Source organism: Antennarius striatus, chromosome 3, assembly GCF_040054535.1.
Source record: "Antennarius striatus isolate MH-2024 chromosome 3, ASM4005453v1, whole genome shotgun sequence".
Classification (NCBI taxonomy): domain Eukaryota; kingdom Metazoa; phylum Chordata; class Actinopteri; order Lophiiformes; family Antennariidae; genus Antennarius; species Antennarius striatus.
In genome coordinates this window covers 20278249-20295252 of record NC_090778.1, presented here as the reverse complement: position 1 = coordinate 20295252, position 17004 = coordinate 20278249, and the positions used below count along the sequence as shown (strand labels likewise).

At 39.9% G+C, this 17004-nt stretch overlaps 2 protein-coding genes across 8 annotated transcripts in view; both read right to left on the bottom strand.

Annotated features, from left to right (window-relative positions):
• aopep (aminopeptidase O (putative)) overlaps nucleotides 1-2632 on the bottom strand; it is a 65059-nt gene extending 62427 nt beyond the window's left edge. For all 5 annotated transcript variants that reach the window (XM_068309508.1, XM_068309482.1, XM_068309500.1 and 2 more), the window contains exons 1-3: nucleotides 1940-2632; nucleotides 1422-1591; nucleotides 142-394 (exon numbers count right to left, since the gene is read on the bottom strand). In XM_068309508.1, the coding sequence (XP_068165609.1) occupies nucleotides 142-394; nucleotides 1422-1591; nucleotides 1940-2601 (1085 nt within the window). In that variant the 5' untranslated portion in view covers nucleotides 2602-2632. The remainder of the gene's footprint in view (nucleotides 1-141; nucleotides 395-1421; nucleotides 1592-1939) is intronic.
• Nucleotides 2633-3942: 1310 nt separating this feature from the next.
• dock8 (dedicator of cytokinesis 8) overlaps nucleotides 3943-17004 on the bottom strand; it is a 47736-nt gene continuing 34674 nt past the window's right edge. For all 3 annotated transcript variants that reach the window (XM_068310145.1, XM_068310146.1, XM_068310147.1), the window contains 12 exons: nucleotides 14502-14660; nucleotides 14325-14425; nucleotides 13053-13245; nucleotides 12350-12493; nucleotides 11760-11891; nucleotides 11493-11627; nucleotides 10793-10882; nucleotides 9746-9982; nucleotides 9510-9653; nucleotides 8385-8491; nucleotides 6415-6585; nucleotides 3943-5758 (listed from right to left, as the gene is read on the bottom strand). In XM_068310145.1, the coding sequence (XP_068166246.1) occupies nucleotides 5707-5758; nucleotides 6415-6585; nucleotides 8385-8491; nucleotides 9510-9653; nucleotides 9746-9982; nucleotides 10793-10882; nucleotides 11493-11627; nucleotides 11760-11891; nucleotides 12350-12493; nucleotides 13053-13245; nucleotides 14325-14425; nucleotides 14502-14660 (1665 nt within the window). In that variant the 3' untranslated portion in view covers nucleotides 3943-5706. The remainder of the gene's footprint in view (nucleotides 5759-6414; nucleotides 6586-8384; nucleotides 8492-9509; nucleotides 9654-9745; nucleotides 9983-10792; nucleotides 10883-11492; nucleotides 11628-11759; nucleotides 11892-12349; nucleotides 12494-13052; nucleotides 13246-14324; nucleotides 14426-14501; nucleotides 14661-17004) is intronic.

The window sequence follows — 17004 nt, the reverse complement described above, 5'->3', positions numbered from 1 at the left end:
GTGACACCTTAACTTCATTTTAAACCATTTTTGGTAAGGCAAAAAGGAAAGTATAGAAATGAAATGCTCAAGGGCACGACTTGGGTTAATAACAGTCTGCAGAAGAAAAGACAACAGGAAAAATTAAGAAAAAAAAAATACCTGCCAGTCTGGAGAGGAGAAACCTTTACTGAATCGTCAGTGGAGCGCCCAAGTCCAGACATGAGTTCAGTCTTAGTTTGTTGATGAGGTGCACACCCAAGTCTGGCTGCCTTGTCATAATCCATCCTGCTTCTCCCCCCATCCTCCAATGATGGGGGAATGTCTGCTGTGACTCTGTGCCAGTAGCCCACTGCCAAGGTGAAAGTGGAAGCAGGCATTGGCATAGTGACGTAGTAATTCCAGATTAAGAGGCCTGGAGACAATAGAGGAAGAGGAGGAGAGAAAGGATGAAATGTCAGAAGAAGACAAGCCGAGATAAGAAAACATGCAGAAACGTCGAGAGATAAATTAAGGAAGAACTGAATTAATTCACTATTTTGCTTCACTTCACAATTTGGTGTGACATTATTTGTTGGTGGTGTGGTTGTTTGTCCCCCCCTAACAATTATTTCAACATTTCCAACATTTCCTGTGACAGATTTTTGCTGATGGACGCATAAAACCTGTGCACCTGCATTGATCTCAGCCAGACATATCAATTTTATTGCAATGCTCTGGCTCTAATTTTCCCGCTCTGGCACAGGAGAGCACTGTCATTCTTAATTAACCTGAAGTACGCCGCTGTGATTGGTTTGGTTGAAAACATAGCTGGGATTGGGTCCCAATAACACCAAAGGTATACTGAACATTGATTCTCACAATTCTCCTTTTTTCAGTTAATAAGAGTAGAGCATTCTTCAAACACATCTGCGTTCATTGCTGCACGAACAGAAGCCCCTGTGCAATACTTCTCAAAAGAATGGAAACACAAAAGAATAGAGGTCAAAAATATCGTCATTTACAAACCCATAATGAAATGAAATAAGCAAAATCAACAAATACAGATTTGTTGCTTTATTAGTGTAATTCTTGTTGCATCTGCATATAAAAAAATGCATATGCATATGAAAAAAAGAAGTACATTTTTACAAATAACAATTAAAAAACACACAAAAAAACCCTAAAACTGTCTATATCTTATGTTAACAATTAGTCAATACGAACAGCAAACGAATAGTCGGAGATGGCAGAACTTTGTCAAGGCTGCAAAGAATTTACTGGATCCACAACTTGATATGAATTCTAATTTTGTGTTCCTCATGTGAGAATTTTTTTAAGACATTCTTTTTGACTGACAAGCAGACAAACGATGTTGAAAACACAACCTGCTTGGCCGAGGTAATCACCAATAGGCCACATGTTGTAATCAAGGGCCTGAGGACAGAAGAAAGTATGCTTACCTTTGTCCCTATCCTCAATAGGTATAGTCTGCTCCTCCCCACTCATCAAAACCATACACTCACTGGGGGCCCGTACTGTTGCCTGCCATGTTGACATGGCAACAGGCGGCTCCTGGCAAGGGAAGAGGGCTCGGTTGTTGATGGGAGAGCCGGCAGTGTAAACACACACCCTGGAAGGGTAAACAATGGTAAATTATAAACAAGCCTCATTTCAATGCTGCCACACAATGCACTCACACACATGAACAGACGCACACAGGAGTGCATGCACACATTCACACACACACACACACACGCACACAAGGCATCACACACAGAACGTGAAGTAACAGCCTGAGGCTTGTTTTTTGTGAATTAATGAATCAGAAATATGCTATTCTTACACTATAATTCAAATAGCATATTTCAGAGCAGATGTGTTGTCAGTTGTCAATTTTTAAAGGCTGAAGAGAGAGGCTAATATCGAAACCTGCATTTTATGTGTTGAGGGTTTCAACTTATTGCGTACTGAGCCCAACCTGTCGTCCTGGTCTGTGGTCCACCTCACCGAGCCTCCCGTCGGCTTCGTCTCATAGCAGATCCTAAGAGCACGAGGGAATGCCTGAGGTGATGCTACCGCCTTCTTCCTCACCTGCAAACTCCACTGATCTCGACAAAAATGCAGTTCGCTGCCATTTTTATCACCGGGAGCACAACTATACGCCAGAAAGAGCTGGTGCTTGTGCCTCCATCGACTAGATGGCATGGAGATGAGATCATGAATAACATCTGCTGGCGGGTTCACTGACTCAAATGGTAGGCGAGTCTTGGATGACACGGTGGTGACATCCACCTCTTCAACCTTCGACACATCAAGGTCACAGCAGTCCAGCACTAAGGTGAAATCATCGATGCTGGTGGTTTCCCACGAAGGTGAAGACTGAATAATTTTGTTTTCGGATGTGTTCTGTAAGGAATCCTGAGACGTTAGTGCTTCACCTGCACCAGGTCCAATGTCATCCTCAATCTGAGACACCACCTCAGAGCACGGCTCCAGGAACAGAACAACACTACCACTGATGACTCTCTTGTCGAAAGCGACCGTCAGGTCGAGCACGTAATGCCTGATTAGGATGTGTTTCGTGTTGGCTCGGAGAGGAAGGTCATCTTTGTCGGGGTTCAGATCCCCATCTGAATCCATGTCACACAAAATGCATCAACGTTGAGGAGAGTGTGGATAAACCTAGAAGGTAACAACAGAAATTAGAAAAATAATTCCCAGCTATATTTTGGAGAGTAACGGAATCAGATGTACTTTTAGTGAGAGGTATTTGCTTTAAGGGTGAATTACTCTTCTCAAATCTCCATCTGTTGACAGATTCTACAAATTTTGTCCAACAGTTTAAGAGTTTCATGACCTCATTTTGACTTGTGTTAATAAAGCAGTAACAGCAGCGTACCTCAGACCCGAGCAGGAACAGATAACTGTCTGCACTGAAGTTCTACTGCTGTATATATGAGAGTTGTTGCTTTCACAATCCTTCCATTTAACCCGCTTGGGGCAGAAGCAGGCTTGGCAAGACGGGGGTGCAATTACCATTTACAAAGCAGGATATCCTCAGAGGTTATTTGGTGAAGTATTCATAAAAATACGCACACAAAATTAGTCCGGTTAGAATCTGGATTCACCTATGTCCCCACACAACACAGGAACAGACATCACACTGTTACCATAGAATTTAATGAAGGAGATGTGAACTTATTTAGTTGAAAGTTATAAATGAGCAGGTCGTGATAAATACGATTTCCAGTCACTTAGAGGAGTTTTCTTGGAACAATAAAATCGACCAGTCACTTCAGCCCATTCATTGATCTCTACATGACTTCAGAGCAAAAGTCAAATATTTAGGCGTACATAAATCACTTATGCACGTCGGTGTACAGTCAGTGGCATGTGACGACATGACAGCTTAGGGATGTTTTGGGACCGCACAAAGCATGACGAGCTCACCCTTCATGACTTTAGAATGTCAAAGTTGTGGTGTGAAGCAAAGTCAGTTTGACGTGAGAGAGGCTAACTTTAAATAACGTGTTCTCTTTCGTTCTCGTCCAAAACTAAAGAAGTCATACGCCAAGAACTTCAATGGCTTCACTTCAGCTAACAGCGTTTAGAGCAAAAACACCGGCACTGACGGAAAGCCGCGGAGAATGGCTATTCTCCTCTCTATCGCATCTTTCACTGACCTGTATCCGGATGCGGGCGGCGCACATCAATGACGTCATAATTCCCACGACAGAAGGTTGTAGTTTTCCACCCGATTATTCTCACCTTCTGCTATTGTATTGGTTTATTTTCGCATTTTCGCGTAAACTGGAAAATTTCGCCTTAATTTAAGTCGATAACTAACAGACACATTTTAAAATTTTGTGAAAAATAAAATGACAGCAATAATAATATGTTGATATCGTCATTTCAAAGCAATTTCAAATTTAACCAACTGAGAGTTTTAAAAAAATAGACATCAAATGCAATGAAGCCATATATGCAGTTTTATTCAGGTATTCGGACAGTATTGTGTGCATGACAAATTAAAATCCCACATTCAATAAAAAAAATTCAGAACATAAAACATAAATTGCTGTATGTTTCAAAAACGGGCATACATTTTGAGTTGCACAAGTAATACAAACACTTTCTACATTTTTGTTTATTTCGCTGAAAACATCCAACAATTCAGAAATAAGAGATGTACTTTAAAAAAAACAGAAATGGGTACTATAATAATAACCTAAATAAGAGTGTTTACCCACATTTGAAACACATTGACTGAAATATGGTTTGAGCAGCAACAACACCAATGAGATGAACTGTTTTGTGGTTGTCAAAGCAGGCCGTCATTATTTAATACTGCAAAAAAAAGTAATAATTTGCTCTTGTGGAATGTATTTTGTGTGTAAGATAATTACATCCCGCTTCAAAGCGATGATGTCTTGTAATCGTCAGCGTCCGTGTGTTTGTCCGTCCGTTCGTCCACCAACCGTTGCAGATAGAAAGATGCAACAAAAAGCACATTACTCGGGCGGCAAAGGAGATGAAAATGAGATGACCTTGACCTTGGGAAAACTAGTTCAAGGTTAAATTTGAACTTTTGTACACCTAGGAACGAGATAATATAGAAAGACGAGGGAGAATGCCAGTGTAAGACCATAGATCAAAGCTAGTGCTTTGATCTACCTATGCACTAGAGCTTTGGTCTATGGTCCAAAGCCAGTGCTTGTTCATACTGCAAATCACAGCCATATGGAGTGACTTTCAAAAATATTTAATTTATTGCTAAATATCTCAGTTCTTCCATAAAACGCAATTCATTTAGGCACTGTATGTACCATAGGTGGTCTAATAACAAACATGTACAGATATTACTGGATTTTACAGTACAGTTTAGCCACTGAATCTTGTCTACAAAATATTAAGTCCAAAGACATTTTTATTGCTATAATTCATTTTAAAATACATTTACACAAAATAAAATGCAAAATAGTTTTTCATACTTTCGTAAACTTTCTTTGTAAGTATCATGAGTAATAACTTTACTATATACAAAATGTGGATTAAGAAAAAAGCTACATGCACTTTAAAGTCTAAGGTAACTCTAAACAGGTCTAAGATTTCTAGTGGGTACAAAATAATGCAAGCACAGAACATCCACACTCTTGCTGCTCTACCTAGCATATGTGACACATACCCAACCTGAATGGAATTTCAAAGGCTTTTTAGCACATAGCTGAGTCATTACCAAAGACTTCAGGATGGTACTCATATCTTATACTCCAAACATTTTAAAAATACACACACTACCATTCACACGTTTACATATGTGTTTAGACCCTGGGCTAGCAAGGACCTTAGACAGGATTTCTTTTGTGCTTCTATGTCAACACACACGATTGCAGCATTGTTAGGACTTGAAGTTACCCTAAGAAGGAAATCAACAGAGCTAGCACTTTTTTTTTACAGTAAATGGCTCAATAAGCTACACTTTGATTGAGGTTCTGACTCCATATTTCTACATGCTTACTCTTCATTGCCTCCTGTATTGATGACAATCGCATAAAAATGACACTGACAAAAACCTCTGGACTGCTGAGAAACTGTGAGACCACCAATATGGACACAATTTACCAATTGAGCACAGGGAAGTGCAAAGGAATCATATGCAGCTCCTTTCCTCATCTTTTCTTCTCTCGGATGTGTAACAACACATCTTCTCCAGGGCGCATTCTTTCTCTCCAGAGCCATGGCATCTCAGGAGTTTTCCTCATGAGTTCTTCGGAAACTTAGACGTTTGAAGGAATCCCTGAGAGACAGAGTGAGGACAGGGGATGAGGAAAGAAAGGGAGAAGACAATAGATGAAAAAAATAATAAATTGAGTTAAACAAAAGATGATGAGGACACAAGTAACCAGTACGCAAGGTAGGAGTAGAGAAGGACGTAAAATGAGAATACCAAATCCTAGAAAGTCTCCCTACTCTAATGTTTTAACAAGTTTAAAAAGACAGTTCACCATATATTTCCCATTTGTAACGGTTTGCTGGTGAACATATCAGGACTACATTAGTGGTTTTGAAAGATCTCTCCATGCTGCAGGGAAGAAATTCATTCCTGTTGAAAACATGCTCATCCTTTCGAATGGCTTCAAGATGCATCAGGATTATCAGGGTTCATCGCAAAAGCACTTAGTGAGCAATCAGCCTTTAGTAATACATTAGTCTAATTTGGTTGTGGCATTGGTTCAACACTTTATCTGTGTACTGTGGCTCTGTTTCAGCTATCAATATTTGCAAAGGCAACATGGACAGTGTCACCTCTGCTCAATTCCATAATTACTTACTTTCCTTTGGGATCAGCAGTTAAACAGAGTGACACAAAGATCAATGATAAAAAGGTATTTTTTAAGCACAGTGGGTCTTTTCAAAGTAGTATTGGCTGTTCGACACAGCAGGTCTGTTTACCTGTTCTCTAGTCGAGGCCTGATGATGGGTTTATAGAGCTCAGGAATCTTTCTCTCCAGCATAGGCCTCAAGTTCTCTCTCAGTCGGGTGTAGTTCTTCTTCAGCTCCTGCTGGTACTCTTTCTGATCCGACGTAATCAGGTGCTTATTCTTCTCAACTGCCTCACCACACCTATAGGACATAAGGAAGAGATGTGTTTGGACCTCTTTCTTAATGCATTTTCTTAATCACAACCCCAAAAAAGGAGTTTCCTTGACCTTTTTAATGCAATAACATCAAACTTATTGAAGATCTTCAACAATGATTGCATGCAAGCCCATCTAGCGTAATACTCTCTACATCCTCAAGTAAAGAAAAGTACTGCACGGTATCATGCTAACAACATCCTGTACGTCCTCGACATTAATTGGTTTCCTTTGCAAGAACTTTAAATGTGGTAACAATGCATTTGACTGTCAGGAACCCATCTAGTAGATCTTTACAAGTCCATTGGCTAGAATGTTAGTTAAACTGTGAATGTCCCACAAGGGTCATCTGAAAAACAGCTGAAGGAGCAGAGACACAAAATTCCAAATCAAAAATGGCTAACAAATTAAATACAAAATGCCTTATGGTTAAGAGCAGGCTCTAAGATCAGAGCTAAACTAAGAGCAGAGGGCAGTTATGGGGTCTCCACGCCCCTATAATGGCATGTTTAATGACCAACATACAGAACAGCCTACAGGAAATCAGAGGGACTGTGGTGATTGCTAACACATGTCTGAGTTTATCTCTTAGCTTTTAATGAGTTTAATATGAGAACAGCACTATCATGTAACTATATAAAATAAATACTCGGGGAAATGCCCATTAAGGAAAGTTCTTATAGTAATAGTAATTTCTGAAGAGTTTCTTCATACTTTTTTTGAAGGCTTATCTGTCTCTAAGTAGTGTTTAGTGACAGTTCTATAATACATAATTGTTTGTCGGAATGGTATCACAAACCTTGTCATGATTTAACAACAAGCAAATTTAAATTCCTACCTCTTCTTTAAGCATGGTTTTAATCTTACATGTGAGCATTAGAAGAGACTGTAGAAATGCATGAGTCTAACACATTTTGTGACATTTAGCATTATATATCTAAAGTTAGGATAAGGAAGGATTATAGTATTATTCTTTGTGTGTGGTGAAGCATTATGGGGCATCAAGTCACACTAAGAGGGAGGCAGATAAATAGCAGGAGTTGCAGCAAAGTTTTGCACAGCAGATGACATGTTCAGGATGCCCTTAAAGCGGGAGGCATATACAAGGTCCAGTGCCAGCTTGACTGGAAGTAAGACAGAACATAAACCTTCCTGAAATTACAGTAAATATTTGCCATCCAGCACGTAGCAATGAAGACAGCTGGAATGTGACATGAGGGCTAGAAAATGAAAACCATTCTTTGGAGGAAAACGATATATGCCCATGATATGAGAACATATTTATACGAACTCAATCACATGTCTGGTCTAATTACATACAAAGGCAAATAAATAAAATACATACATACAAGCATGCATGCATACATTCATATATGCATAAAGAATAATACTTTTATAAAAGAACAAATGACCAGCGAAAGGGCTTAGTGATATAAGGAAAATATCCTCCATGTCAAATGGGAAATTAATTAATATCTCACACTTACAACTTCCACTCAGCATTTAATGATACCAAATTGGTTATTCTCTCTTGTCAGCAGTGCTTGTTAGTATATAGAATATTTTGGAGAAATATCTGTTCTTAATCAGGTTTCATAAAAATACTGAATCTTTGAAGTACTGTTCTTAACTTCCACTCATTGAATCAGCATCAGCCATAAATATAAAGACAAACTCAATTTCAAAAGGACCTTGAGATACGTTTTTATTTAGATTTTTGTAGCTTTCCTAATCTATAAACAGAGACTACCTACTATAGGTGGGGCTTGTTTGATCGCATCTTACCTCATTATAAACTCTTTGAAACACAAGCGCAGCTTATTGTGGTGACGGAAGAGCCTTGGGTCTGCTGGAATTTCATTCAGGAAGACCTGTGCCACCTCCAAAGGTCCCTGCAAGTGATGGGAAGTGGAGAAAAGAGGCAAGGGACAAAACAAAGCCAAAAAATTAGGAAAACAAAAAAAAGAGTAGAGGAAGGAAAGGTAAGAGAGGAGGTAGGACAGGAAGTGGTGATGAGAATACTCCTCATTCAGATAGCGGGAAATTACTTACAAGAACAATTCTTAATGCAGCTAAGGGATGAGATACTGAACCAAAACATGAGGAAGATACCACTTCAGAGACAAGGCTGGGATTAGCCCCCTCTATGGCTAATGCCAACCCAGCCCACACCCACCATTTGGCTTCCATTTGCCACGTATGAGGTCTTTTATCCTAACTTATATTTATCATAAAACCACAGCATGATTGCATGTCGCCTGCACCATGAAAAGCACAGTTAAACAGCTCTGATTAGCATAATAAACGCATGTGACTTGGTCTTAGGTTTGAGCTGCAGACCCACACACAAAAACCAAGCCTCCTGTGCTGATTACAGTCAAGAGTTATATGTTTACAGAGCTGCTGAGCATTAATGTTATGTATACAACCATCAGGTTGAAGCAAAGGACCTGTCAGATTAGACGCAGCGAGATAAAGCACAGGGGGAGGGGCCAGAGATGCTGTAACCCCAACATTCACCATACCAGAAGGACCTGGAAGCGATCAGATCAAAGGGACCTCCGGTTCAGCATGGCATGCAGCAGTGACATGAAAAGGAGAGGCGCCCTGAATTGACGTTTTAACTAAATCAAGGGAAAGGCAAAGGAAGGATTAGGGTTATGGATAGAGTGAAGGCTTTGATGTGTGATGACTCTGTGACTGCAATGGAAACTAAATGTGATAACATAGAGCTAAATTATTCAAGTTTATTTTCCCCTGCACAGGGAACCTTCAGGGAGACAGAGGTGCTATGTACGAAATAAGAGGAATCATTTTGGTCATCATTTGGTTAAACAGCATCTAAGTGATGATTTAACATATAATAAAAGCAGTAACCTCATCAGCTGAACAAATGTGCAGCACTCGTACCTGGTTAACAGTGGCCCCCACAGAGCCTTGTAGGAGCATCTGTAACATCTTAGCATCAGGCTGCTCTCTATGTGTGGCAACTGCTAGCTCTCTAGTTTTTTTCTGCATGTCCTCTATGGCCACTTCAATAGGAGTCAGATCAAACTGGAACGCAAATTGAAAAAAATAAAGTTAAAATTCTGCAAATTCATGCAACATTCATTCATAAAGTTCTACACCTTGAGTTCAGTACCTACCTCTTCTTTCTGGATGACGTTGATGCGAGTCTTGACGTAGGGGAAGGCGTGCATGGTGGTGAGGATGGTCTTCCTCTTGTACTGCTCATTGAGCTCTCCCCGAGGCCGCCCACTCTTGGTGAAGGGCGTGGTGTACATGAAGCGCCGCAGGTTGAAGTTCTTCTCGAAGTTTGTCAGCCGGTCTTTCATCTCATAATCGTCAAAGAAGGGCTCCACGTAAGTGATCTGGATATATGCCTGGAGAAGACGGCGGAACTCAATGGTTACTGGCAGCTTTTCAACATAAGCATCATAGCAGACGCAAGTATTTATGGCATTTGTTACTGCATAGATTTGCATGTGTCATACTTAGATCTACATACTGTACCTGTATAAGGTAGAAGATGATGGGCATTTATAACACTCACATTGTCTCGACATTTTCTGCCCGTTAACATGAATACATTTACAATTCATTTACATATGTTTTTGAGTATTTTCAGCTTTTACTGGGAGTATTTTCTAAAGATGTTTCCTTTTGTATTTGGTATTCTCAGTAATATGACATTTTTCTTCTTCTTTTCCTTTCGGCTTTTCCCTTCAGGGGTCGCCACAGCAAATCAATTTCCTCCATCTAGCCCTGTCCTTTGAATCCTCTTCTCTCACACCAACTACCTTCATGTCTTCCCTCATTACATCCATAAACCTCCTCTTTGGTCTTCCTCTAGGCCTCCTGCCTGGCAGTTCAAAACTCGGCATCCTTTTACCAGTATATTCAGTATCTCTCCTCTGGACATGTCCAAACCATCTCAGTCTGGCCTCTCTGACTTTATCTCCAAAACCTCTAACATGTGCTGTCCCTCTGATGTACTCATTCCTGATCCTATCCTTCCTGGTCACTCCCAGAGAGAACCTCAGCATCTTCATCTCTGCTACCTCCAGCTCTGTCTCAGTAATATGACATTGGTAGTCGGTAATACAACTGTTAAACCAGTAGGATTTAACATATATGTCATGACATGACAGATACTTGGCAGTAATCGGTGGTGTGCCATTACTATTACCCACCTTGTTGGGGTTCAGCTGTTTCCTGTTGACCGGTGTAGAGTCCTTAATCATGACCAGTATTTCATCCCCAAAACACTGACTGTAGAAGTTCTAGGAGTAAGATAGATAGATAGATAGATAGATAGATAGATAGATAGATAGATAGATAGATAGATAGATAGATAGATAGATAGATAGATAGATAGATAGATAGATAGATAGATAGATAGATAGATAGATAGATAGATAGATAGATACTTTATTAATCCCGGAGGAAATTGCATATATCCACTGCTCAGGCATTAAATAACAAATAATACTGGATAAACACCAGGAGAAAAGGAAACATTGACATCACAGGACATACCACAAGACATACATTACACTAACAGACAGACACATGCAGCACATGCAGCACATATTGATCATTATATAATCCATCAATTTTATTGCAATAACCATACAATACACTTACCATTTAAAGAAAAGATGGGAAAAGATAAAACGCTAAAAGCATGAAATAATATAAATTAAATCAAAAACTGATTGACTGATGATCCTAAACTCTAAAAACTCACTTTTGTATGACTAAAGGTCATCCTGTTCACTCCAAGTATCTCAATTATCAGATTCCAAAAATCTCACTTCTACTCTGCCTGCTCAATCATATTTCATAACATGCATATCAGTACAACTATGCACACTCTCCACTCTCACATACCTCCAGCCTGTGTGATATCTCAGGCAGATGTGTGATCCCTGGCTCCTTGTAAATAAATTCCCGTTCGTCCAGGTCACCAAACTTGGCCCCATAAAAACCAACCCGGAAATAGGTTCCAAACATCCTCTTATGACCCTGGAGGAAAGCAATTGAATTTATGTCAAGCTTTTCTCTTGGAATTTATGCAAAAAGCCATTTACTAAATTACCATGGGAACTTTGAAGACCTTCATTTTAAATGCAACGAGCATCCTGTTGTTACCATTACCTTCTGAATGATGTTGTCAAATGCTTTCTGTAGCTTGTCGTGTATTGATGCCAGTTTTCTGAAATCTCTGTGAGCCTCTAGGACTGGCATGATGATCTTGTAGACCTCATTCACCGCCTCGTAGAGACCACCCTGATGAGACATCCATCATTCTGATTAGCATGACCACAGAATATACAGAAAAGGAGAATATTTGCACACAGGCCCCTGACAGGCCAGGGCAGATAGAAAATCAATATACTGTACTTAACTGCAGTTTAATTGTAAGAAAAGAGGAAATACAACAAAAGCTCTAAACTGGAATTTAAAAATTACTTCAGATAAAACATGGTTATAATTGTTTTTGAAAAACAATATTAGATACATATTCCCCTTATAATAAATACAAGAACAGCATCTGCTCAGAGCATCAGCTCAAGCTAAGTAATGTCAACAATGGCTTTTTATGTTGCCTAATTGCTCTGCTTTTCAATGTGAATGCCATATAATCAAAACGTGACAGGAATGAATATATAATGTGAATTTTGATTCCGCTACAGGTAAATATAGCCATTATAAATGTCAGTGCAGATTTATTATTTTTGACTCACATTGCTGAAAAGCTCAGCAGCCTGCTCGAGCAACCCTACCAGGCCGCTCTCGGTGAAATAGCGTCCCGAACACACCCCGTCCTCATCTGGGGACAGGATGTCATCTGACACGGCCGACTCCTCCAGCACATTGGGGGAGATGTTCTGAGGAGAAAATCAGTTAGCTAATCAATCAATTAGTCCTCTTAATCAAATAATCAATCACATGGCTGACTTTAAAAGGAAATGTCCTACAATGGGAAATGGAATTAATTTGATGACCATCCAATCAATGACCTGCACCTCAGAAGTCCTGTGTATGACACAGCTCATCAATAACAAGATCTTCATAGTTACTTTCCTAACTGTTTGTTTTCAGTTCAGTGGAACTGTCTGTTCACATGTTCCCCACAGGACCAAGTCTGCCTTCTCTCCACCCCGCTTTCGACTTCAAAGGCTCCGTGTTAAGCAGAAATACCAGGGGACCATATTTATACGTTGACGTAATGAGTGTACAGCTTCTCCCTCAAGACACACAAAACCAAAATTGGAACTATTCCACATCACAATGTGTTGTTCAGTGTTGTGGAGATGAAGGTTTGTTCAACAATCAAGACAAACTTAATCTTGAATGCTTATTTTTGTAATTGTGACTGTTATTTTTGTCTGATGTGCTACTACCGAGTTAATTTAATAAATGTAACAAAATGTGTGTGTCATCTACCTGGAAGGTGACGCTACCAACAGGCAAGTACTTGTGGTCTTCTAGCATGCTAAGATATTCGGCCACCAGGGCGGCAGCGTGGACCAGACACATGGCCGACTCGGTGTAACACTTCCTCATGTTGTGCTTCTCCGCCATGTTCTGCAGCCAGGTCAGACGGAGGTCAGGAGACGTCTGGTAGCCCTTTGCAATCCTGGGGAAAGGAGGAGAAAGAGGGTATTTTTAGTTTTTCCCCATCATTACTTTTCCATTTATGTAACTAGGTAAAGGTCTTCCTGGGATTTGAATCTCATTTTTAAGAGAGGCTTTTGAAAGCAACATAAAATGCAAAATACACAAGAATCACGCAAATATGGGCATCTGAATGAAAAAAATGTAGTTGGTAATAAGCATTTTGATATCTTTAACACTTTTGATACTGTTGAAATTTGTGTTTTTCTCAAGTCCCCTTTGACATTTACAATGGTTAGTGATTGAGCTCCACAGCATGCAATACATATTGATAGCAAATATACAAACACAAAGAGACTCAGTACAGCAGCTACAAAAGTATTTGGGTTGATTAGTGTTTTTATGAGCAAACAAATTATTAAGACTAATGTAGAATGCTTTTCCATTCCTGGAATGGACAATAATTATCTTAACAATGGAGGAATAAATCTAATATACTCTGTAAGGTTTAATATACTATGCTGACAAATGAGTTCAAGCATTTGGAGACCAAATGTCTTGGGCATAAATGTCTTGTGTGTTTGAGATCTTGAAGTTAAGGTGAGTCTGGGTAAATTGTGTGAAGCTAGCCGCTAGCTACCAAATACCCACCAGGTGTCTCAAACCAAAACCCAAACAGAAAGGTGGATGATGAATGATACGTGTAGGTGGCATTAGAACATGTTGAGGTAAAATGCCTAAATCAACATACAGCACATGTATGGTTTCTTTGTCTCAGTGTTTCCCCTTCACACACACACACACACACACACACACACACACACACACACACACACACACACACACACACACACACACACACACACACACACACACTTTGCATTTGCATATACACAAAGCCAGATCAGAAGACTAAACTGCTACCACATGGTTGCCATAGTGAGGGCACTAAATAGTGGCAAAACAGCCCTGACCACAGAGAAATAGGAAACAGCAGTTCAGCACAGACAGAAGCAGCACACTTCTGCGGGAGAAGAAAGGAGAGGATGAGTTGACAGAGAATGAGGAGAGTGAAAGACAAGGAAGAGCTTTCAGTCTCACCGGTACATGAGATCCATCAGCATCTCAGGATCTTCCTGGAACTCCCTCATCTTAACCGTGTCTGATAAAATGCTATTAAGATTTCTTAGAAGCTCGTCCACCTACAGATACGAATGCACATGTTAGGGTAGAATGTTATTCATTGAAACCAAGTAATGCAGTTCAGTAGCTTCATACTTGTGAGGGCAGTTGAGTGTTCTGCATGTCGGCATCTTCCTCTGCATACGCCAGGATGGTGCGGAGTGAGCATCGCAAGTATTCCTCCTGGAAGTCAGACGACTTGCCCACCAGCGAGGCCAGAGACATGGTGACCTGCATCTTGACTCTGGAGAAGTTCTGACAGAGACAGAGGAATCTGCAGTAAACATCTGCATTTAACCTTTTACATTGATTGCTATATACTTTAAATAATATATATTATACAAGTCTAAACTACTGGTGTAGACAACAGTTATGACAAAATCATTATTAACATTACTGCAACTATAACTGAACATCGTATATGGAAGATCAAATATGGCTGCATTCTGTATTTGGCAAGAAGAAAACAATTTCACACAGCATGTGCTGCTTAATTTGACACTATGCGACCACCAGCAATAGGTTGACATTAATTAAACTGGAAATTTTCATCATTATGGCGACACACAAGCACTACCTTCCTCCCTCTCTGAGTTTCTGCTCCTCACCACTTCATCAACACTCTCCTCCTACTGCTCCTCAAGAGCTAGCATAGAGCTGGTGCTTTACAGATTACATTATCTGAAACAGCACCTTTCAACCTTCTGTCCCCAGTATGAAAACTTTGTGTCAAAATCCTTATTGTGCCTTAGGTGAATCGTTATATAAGTTCTAACTGCTACAACCACTCACTGACCTTTCTTTTTTTCCACCTATTAAATGGAAAATAAGTGCGATGTCAACATTGGGGGCAAAAGGCTGAAATACCAGTAAAATAAATTTTAAAAAATCAACAAAAGCTAGTCCCACTAATTCTACCTGGGTGAAATGTAATACCTTCCCTCCTAAGATACAAGACATTTTCAGACAAATAATATATCTAAGGCATTTTATGACTTTTTATGATATGAGGGTACCTAGTGTTCTACTATGTAGTGCAGTGCGCACATATCCAAGCCTTACAGTACTTTTTAAAAAAAAATCAATCAATTCTGTCTTTGTAGCTTGCATATCTTATTTTGGGGTTTTTTGATTGCTCACATAATATTGTGAAAGAGCTGCAGCAAATTTAAGAAATGTATGAAGCAATAATATAATACTTGTAGACTTGACTTTTTTTTCTCTTTCCGTCTTTTTGATATGTCCATACCCTTCCTTGTCTTTCCATCCCTCAGACTACCTGTCCAAGATAACAGGCCTGACAAACACTCCTCCATCTGCTTCAGCGAGGACTGTGTGTATCCGTGAGAGAGTGTGTGCTCATGTATGTGTGAAGTTCCATCTATCTCCAGCACGACCAGCTAAGCGGGAAATGATCTCCCATTAGCAGAGACATAATCACCCATGGATCATCTCTACGGCCCCATTCTGTTCAACCGAGCATGGAGCCAGGGCCTAACCACCCATCACTGCCCACTAACTCGATATGTACATAAATGTGTGTTTGTGTGTGTGTGTGTGTGTGTGTGTGTGTGTGTGTGTGTGTGTGTGTGTGTGTGTGTGTGTGTGTGTGTGTGTGTGTGTGTGTGTGTGTGTGTGTGTGTGTGTGTGTGTGAGAGATCAAAAGTAGCCAATGTAAATAATAGCTTTAGTCAAGACATAACCATTTTCTTCTTTCTTGCTCTTATTTCATCGCTCGCATATTTTCACCAGCTTTCTGCCCAGCCTTTCCATCACTGGATAAGTTTTAACCACAAGTATGTGTTTATGTGATTTGTTCCATTTCTGAAAAAAAAAAAGTCATTTTCTCCTTTTTATTACAAAAGTCTGAAATGAAAATAAATTAAGGAGAGAGGAAAAATGTGTGTGACATACAGCTAGTGAGATGAGGGCAAATGAAGGGATGAAAACAAACAAAAACCAAGCCAGTCAGAGACTGTAACATCCCGCGAAGGGTAGGTCCGGGTACCCTGAAAGTATTACCTGACAAGTGCATAGCTTTGACCTTTCAAGGTTGGTGGGTCAAAGCCACGCACTAGCTTTGACCATAGATCAAAGCTAGTGCATAGGTACACACACACGCACACACACACACACACACGCACACACACACACACACACACACACACACACACACACACACACACAGTCTGGCAATCATTAGTTAAAGTGGGCTAGGAACATGGGTTGGCAGACAGTGACATATCTCTCCCCTCTCTACCCGGAGACACATCCCTCGGAAGATACTTTCTAAATGCACTCGAAATAGACATGGGAAAGAGATTAAAGCTGTGGAAAGAAAGGAAAGGAAAAATGTATAGAATAAAATTAAATGTATGTATGAGTAGCTTTTCTGTGTCCATCTCATGCAGTTCTATAATATTCTCCTAAATTAGTATAATAATTACATCTTCTGCTAGTTTTGATGTTAGATTTAGTTGAAACTGACAGAATGGAAAATCCTGCCTGGCATTTTCTTTGTGTTGGAGTCTGCATGTATGTTTGACTCTTTGCTGCTCTAAATGTTATGATTCAAAGGAATGTAATGGCATTTGAATGA